The sequence below is a fragment of the Cyprinodon variegatus genome, unplaced genomic scaffold (genome assembly GCF_000732505.1).
Source record: "Cyprinodon variegatus isolate N-32 unplaced genomic scaffold, C_variegatus-1.0 Scaffold388, whole genome shotgun sequence".
Lineage (NCBI taxonomy): Eukaryota > Metazoa > Chordata > Actinopteri > Cyprinodontiformes > Cyprinodontidae > Cyprinodon > Cyprinodon variegatus.
In genome coordinates, this window is record NW_015150841.1 from 404,723 (window position 1) to 412,040 (window position 7,318).

General features: G+C 35.1%; 1 protein-coding gene across 1 annotated transcript in view; it reads left to right on the top strand.

The window, feature by feature from the left end:
* Positions 1-6,853, top strand: part of nlrc5 (NLR family, CARD domain containing 5) — a 46,126-nt gene extending 39,273 nt beyond the window's left edge. The window contains exons 44-52 of the mRNA XM_015387211.1: positions 1,204-1,299; positions 1,400-1,483; positions 2,554-2,637; positions 2,809-2,892; positions 2,994-3,077; positions 3,160-3,237; positions 3,489-3,572; positions 5,543-5,626; positions 5,718-6,853. Coding sequence (XP_015242697.1) covers positions 1,204-1,299; positions 1,400-1,483; positions 2,554-2,637; positions 2,809-2,892; positions 2,994-3,077; positions 3,160-3,237; positions 3,489-3,572; positions 5,543-5,626; positions 5,718-5,799 — 760 coding nt within the window. The 3' untranslated portion in view covers positions 5,800-6,853. The remainder of the gene's footprint in view (positions 1-1,203; positions 1,300-1,399; positions 1,484-2,553; positions 2,638-2,808; positions 2,893-2,993; positions 3,078-3,159; positions 3,238-3,488; positions 3,573-5,542; positions 5,627-5,717) is intronic.
* The last annotated feature ends 465 nt before the right edge of the window (positions 6,854-7,318 follow it).

The following is a 7,318-nucleotide window of genomic DNA, read 5'->3' on the forward strand; positions in this document are numbered from 1 at the left end:
GTATGCAAGAATCTGTGAACATTAATTTTTTTAGTCTTGCCACAGATTCTTAATTGGATCGAGGTCTAAACTTTGACTGGACCCTTTTAGCAGATAATCATTCTTTGATCCAAGCCGTCAAGTTGTCACTCTGTCTGTGAATTGAAGGTCGTTATCCTGTTGGAAAGACGAACCTCCTCCCTAGTTTCAGGTCTTTCGTTACCTATCTCAGATTCTCAAACAGGATGGACGTGTATTTTCAGTCATATATCATCCCATCCACCGCAATGAGCTTCACTGTCCCTGCTGAAGGATATAATCCCCAAAGCAAAATGCTGCTACCACCATGTCCCAGAGTGAGGACGATACTATGTTCAGGGTGTGGCCTTACCTTTAGACTACACTTTTTTTTATGGAGGCTAAAATGTTTCAGAAAAAAAAAAAACATTCTCTAATCTAAGCTGCGAAACCCTGAAACTCCTCCAGATTTATTGCCTTATTCTCTGATTAATTTTACAGCCTGTCATGCGGAGGTCCATGTCTTAGTAGGACTGCTGTTGGTCCCTCCTATATGTGGTTTGGATTATTCCAGATCATGGATTACAGAGACTTCTGGGAGATGTTCAAAGCTTTGTATCTTGTTTAAGATTCTAAACCTGATTTAAAGTGAACCTGACCCATCGGCTCTTGATGCTCATGGCTGTCTATATTTTCTAATGAACTTTTAAGTCCTTTATAGAACTGCTGGATTTAAACTGAGATAATATTACTTTTTACGAATGAGGGGACTTCTAATGTACTGATGGTGGCTGTTTGTAGTGGATTTAATTTCAGAATGAAGGGAATACGAAAAAGTTATTGATAATTATGTTTTTCTTCTTGCTGTTAAAGTATGAAAAGCATGTAGCTTTTTCCCTCCGCTTCTCAATTATGGAATAGTTTGTCTTTCACATAAAAACATCCAATAAAACACATTCATTTTGGTGGTTTCTATCATGACAGAATGTTAAAGGTTTAATAAAATGCACTAACTAGAAGGATCTTTTTTTACTCAACTATAAAAACATATTTTGTTTATTTGAAGTTAAGTCTTTTGCCAAACTTCTTTTAGTATGAGCAGTTAAGAAATTAGAAGCATTTCTTTAAACATTCAAGAAATGTGGTGAATGAATGTACCTTGAAGAGCGGATTAGATGTATGTCTGTATGTTTTTGTCTGAAAAAGGCTGAACGAAATCATAAAAACCTCAGAACCATCAGAAGCAGATGCTTTGGACCTTCTGGCTGGAATAGAAAAGCTCACTCAGATCCAGCAGATAGAGTGAGTTGTTTCCCTCAGAGAAAGTGGTTTTGATCATTCCAAGTTGGGCCTTTCTTCCATGAAAAATAAAAGCTGAGTTTAATATTTTTTTTATTTTCAGGTTAGGTGGCTGGAGGATGGCTGATAGAGGATTACAGGCACTGACTGGAATCCTTCCTGTCTGGAAAAACCTCAGGAAGATCAGGTGAAGGAACCATGGATGGAACTAAAGTGTGAATGCTTTCATCGCACTACAACACAGAGGCACACAGGGAAAACAACTATACACCAGCATAGCTAATATGCAGGGGGAGGACATGCAATCTGCATACAATAAGAAGAATAATTCACTCAGATTCTAATGCTAAGATCTACAATTTCCTCATAATTGGCTTCTAACAAGAGAATCAAGTCATCTTAAATTAGTTAATTCTACACGTATAAGTGCATTTCATTATACTTGCAATGTAACAATTAAATAATAAAATGATCAAATAGAGGTGGTGATAATCTACATATACTACCTTACTCACATTAAGAAAAAAGTTACAACTCGAAGGAGAATCATTGCTCTGTATTTTTGCATATTTTAGTAAAGACATAGAAGTTTAGCCGCTTTCTTTTCCTCTGTAATTTAACCATAACAACCATTTACCATTACAGTTAAAAATTGCTGTGGGTCTTTTAGGAGAGGTTTTAAATTGTAATTCAGCAGAAATCAAAGTAATTATAGTTTGAATGGAGAGTTTAGTTTCTGTCAATCAAGAGAACTTAATCTCATTCTTACTTGACTGAAGTTAAATGCATTCAGAGACATCAATGAGGTAGAAGTTTCTAATTAACTTTTTTAAATTGGGGAGGCAGATATACGTTGCTTTTTTTTTTACTTCTTTCTGCACCTTTTTTTCATTCATGATTTCAGTTGTCACCTGCACAAGTTTTATTATGTTGTTTTCTTTTAATGAATGAATGAATAAAATAAATAGATAAAATTCAGCAATGCTGACCTCAGTGTTTTCACAGCTATATATATTTTAGGTTTTAAGGAAAGCATAAATGTTTAGAAATGATCAAGATTTGTTTTGTTTTAAGCTCTTTTCTCTAAAACTCTAGAGAAACATTTTTGTGAGTAATATTCTTGATTTCTTCTGGTGCTAAAATAAAAAGCACCAATTATTATTTTTTAATTATTATTTTATTATTGCTCTGTATATGCTGTGTTGGAACTTTATAAACTGGTTTAATTCTTGCTGCTGCTCTTTTTTCCCCCTTCAGTCTCCCTAAGAATCTCCTGAGTGATTCCTGTGGAGAGAAGCTGCTGGAAGCTGTGAGGAGTTGCATCCATCTGGAGGAGCTCCAGTAAGGACATGTTTTCAGTCTCTGGGATATCTGCCTGCTCAGCAGAAAAAAATGAGAAGATCTTACAGTTTTCTTGATATGGAAAGCTTTTCTATCTTAACTGGATTTTATATCAATATGTATGTATATAAAGTTACATAAAGAAGCCATCTGTTTGTATTTCTCTGCCAGTCTGTCCAGTAATTTTCTGGGTGACCTCACGGCTGCCAGAATGTCTCTTGTCCTCCCATCAATGACGCAGCTCGCTGTACTGGAGTAAGATTCTCTCTGCTACATCTTCTTTCCTCTTTTTTTTCCCGTCCAGCTATCTCAATTGCAGGAATGTTTTTAAAATGTGTTTTTTTTTTCTTATTTAGTATTTCGGAAAACAGATTTGGAAGTGAGGGCCTGCTCAGTCTGTCCAAAGCAATAATGGGTCTAAAGAGCCTCAAAAAGATCCAGTAAGTCCTGTTAGTTCAGGAATCCGATCACAGAGGTGTTACAGGAGGTATTGATTGTTTGCTATTTTTAACTGTTATTCAGCTTGACGTCTGTGGGGGATGCAGAGCTGGGTGCTGTCGCTGCCAGTTTGAGACACTGTCCCGTCATACAGGATGTGGGGTAACAAAAAAGAGCTAATTAAGAACATTGCACAAACTCACAAGAGGCAGAAATCAAAATGAGCTAAGATATAAAGAGTGAAGAGTACTTATCCAACACAAATGTATTCCTTTTTTTTCTGGCATTCACCTTACAAATATGAATTCTGACACCAACTTTCCTTACTGGCTGTTATAAACTGATTTTAATTACTCTGATTTTACAGCAGAAATGAATCTTTCTCTCTTTTCTCGCCTTTGTTTTTAAATCAGCTTTGGTTGGAATAACTGCGGAGATGATGTGGCGCTGGAGCTCTCTAAAGTTCTTCCTTTTTGCCACGATCTGAATCGCATCGAGTAAGTTTGATCCAACACAGCAGAAACAGGAAAGTTAATGAAAACATTTTTATTGAAGAATTGGTTGTTTGTTCAAAATAAAGTCAATTGGAAATATTTTTTTTTTAATGAGAGCATTTTACATTTTACAAAAAGAAAACATGTATTATACAGTTTTATTCAAATTACTGAAAACATTTTTTCACACACATATCCATGCATTATTACTCAGTCATACTAAATCGGATTACTGTAAGATCACTTTGATGCTGGATGAATCCAGATTTAATTAAATCAATCACACAATGATGATACTGTCTTGAGAAATAATTTTATTTAGAGGAAGTTGTAGCCAATCATCAGCTATCGATGTTATCCTTGAAATTCTACAATAGAACATAACCTCCCCCAATAAATTTATTTACTTCTCTGTCCTTCTAACTTTTGACCTCCAAGTCAGCCTCACTAGATACCCTCCTGTCTTTGGTGGAGCTGCACACCTAAATCTACTCTTTAAAGCAACTATGCATGCAGCATCACTTATAGAGTCTATGAACAAATTTTTTTGCTCCCCTAGAGTTGAATACATCAACAATCGGGCATCATCCATGAAAATAACAAAGGTTTTTATACATGGACCTATTAAATGCTTATCTTAATAGATATGATTAATATTTTTACATTATTTAAAAGTATTTCTGTTTTATTATTTTTTTTTATATATTTTTGTGTTTTTAATGTAACATGGCGGCGCCCTCTATTGGCCAGCCACCACTTCGTTAGAGAGTCCGGAAGGTTTCTGTCCATCCATTGTCTATACTTGCTCAGCCTTCCAGAGTCTGCGTTCTAAACCATCTAAAGTGTGTTTAACACCATAAAAATACTGCACCTGCATAGAGCATGGGGAAAAAATTATTAAATGTGACCTGACTTACTTTTGTGAGACCTGGTGGAAAAAAATTATAACATGAGTCTAATTTGAAATGCAGGAAACTTGAACAAAATAATGATTGATTTAGATGTGATCATATTTATCCTGCAAGGCTGACAAAGTTTGGCTTACCCTATTACAACTTTTTATTCTTTATTTTACTTGTAAATAACTAAATATTGTATGAAAGTATTTAGTTTAAATACCTCTAATGCAGTTGTGGTATAAATTACCTGTAAATGTTAAGCTACCGCTTAAAATATGATCATTTAATGCATTTAGCTTTTCTAGTTGATTTTCAATTAGCTTAAGAATTCTGTTATCAGGTTTGAAGGAACTCTAAGATTTTCGTAAAATGATATTTAGTCTTAAGATTCTTTGAGAATATTGCCACTAGTTTACAGCATATTTGGAGCATTGGAAATACATTTTTCTTCAATATCTTCACTATGGTGTTGCAGTAGCCAGTAAAAAAATCAGCCAAAATCAAATTCATTCAAAGGCCATTTATTGCCGTTATACATGAGAAAGTGTCTCCTATTTTTTTTATTTCAAAGCAGACGAAAGATTGCTAACAAAAATACTCCTACTACAAGAATATAAGAAGCAAAATACCTCAGTAAAAAAAATTATCTCATATGTAGTTAAATACAAGAATTAAGAGAGTAAAAAAGTATTGCAAGAAATATTTTGTATTTGCATACATTCAGAGATGATAATATTCAAATATTTGAGTTTTAATGAGGTAGAGTAGATAAAAGCAGCAGCAGTGGCAGTGTGTTCATTTTGCATGTTTTGCATCTCAGAGGACAACAGCTCAAGCAGCTGAAAACCGTGTATGAATTTTCCTTGATGACTTGGCAAGCTCTGCTGTGGCAGCGGGTGTCACGAATGTCTGTGAGGGAGGGGAGAGGGCAGCCAACGATGCTATTGTACTGCACTGAAAAAAACAAACAGATGCCTGCGATGATACAAAGAAAAACAATCTAAGTTTGGTTCATTGTGGAAAGTAGAATGAGCAACTTTTGTGGACATCATTGTTTGTGTGTGTTTCCCTCAGCCTGGAGTGCAACAGTGTGAGTGCTGTGGGAGTGAAGGCTCTGGTTAAAGCATTAAGGTCCTGCCCTGCTCTACAAGTCATCAGGTAGATGTTAACGGGACACAGCGTCACTTCCTTTATGGTACCCAGAAACCATTATCCGTGCAGTTGTTTCAAGTTTTGCTTCCTCCTTTAGGCTGTGGAAGAATAACGTCTCTGTGAGTGAAGCTCAGACGTTCAGCCAGATGGAGAGGAGACTGAACTTCTCCTCCACCTAATGTGATCTGTACCGCAGGGCAGTGGAGAACAAACTGCAGCTTCACCACCTACTGCTTCAGGCACAAATAAATATATTTATCCTTTCCAGATGCTTTATTAAATGATGTACAGAAAGGCGGAGAGAAGACATATTTTTGTCTGCTTTAAAGCATAAATGCTGCATATCTGAGCCTCTAGTTTCGCAAGAGAAAACTTGTTCCAGTTGTTTTCACCGTTTTTGTCCCTCGTAGGTTAGAAAACCATCACAGATTTGTCACTGAAGCAACCAACTGGGTTAATTTGGTCAATGAAAATATAGAAATTACATTCTCTAAAAATGTACATCAGCTGAGTCTTAGGAAATAATAAAAAAGAAAAAAAAGAATCAGTCTAAGTTTGTACCACAGATCTCAGAAGTTGTAACAACTGTAATGAGCTTGTTATTTTTGATCTGATGCGATCCCCCAGGACACAGTTTCTGCTACGAAACTAAAGGCCACCTTTTATGTTTTTCTTCTTATTTTGGCACTGGAATACTTTTCTTTGTATTTCTACAGACTCTGATTTAATGAGTCACTTTGCACTGTGTAACAGGGACCACATTTGTGAAAAACACCATAAGTCAAGAATCTGCTGTAAACAGGGGGTTTCCTCCCTGATCATCATGAAAGGTTGTGGTCTCTGTCAGAATACGTATTTATTTCTGCTTTAAATGGAAGGATGAGCAGCTTATTTTTTTATTATCTATTTATGTTTTGTTGAAACAGTTTTTGCATGGTTTTCATCTTGTATTAATTTTCTATCTTAAGACTACTTGATAAAGTGAGAACAGACTTGGTTTTGAAATTTCAGCACCTTATTGTGTGCTTTGCTCTTTTACTTGTAAACACTGGTGGAAAAAAATGGCTTTTTGGGTTTTAATGTGGATCAGCTGATTTTGTTAATGTTTCAGCTTTCACAGAACTTCCTTTGTGTCTATACCTTTGGTACAAACACTGTCTTCCGGGTTTTTTTTTCTATTTTGATTTAAGCTGTTTGCTCCATTTACAAATTTTGTGCCAGTTTGATTTTATTTTATGCCATTCCATAGACAAGAAATGTAGATATTTTGCTATCAACTTAAAAAAAAAATTATTCCAAACAGTTTTTCAGGGTTTTTGTATCCCATTTTTGTATTTATTATGTGTTTTTTTTTGTTGTTGTTGTTGTTTACACATGCTGGGTGAAATCACTATTGCCAACATCCTCAGTTTCACTGAAGATCCTTGATAATAAAGTTTGTTTAAATATATGTCTGTTTCTTATTAAATGTTATACATTTGGTTTGATTTTCCTTTATGAATATGGAGAAAATTGACTTATGTTACAAAAATAATTGGAGTTGTTTCAATTTTTAAAACGCTTGTCTCCCTCTTGTGGTTATTAAGGGTACTACAGTAACCCCCTTTTTTAACCACAATGGATAATAAAATAAAAAAAAACTTCTCTCTCTCTTTCTACTGAGCAATTTAAACTGTCAAAATAAATGTAATGCTCTTA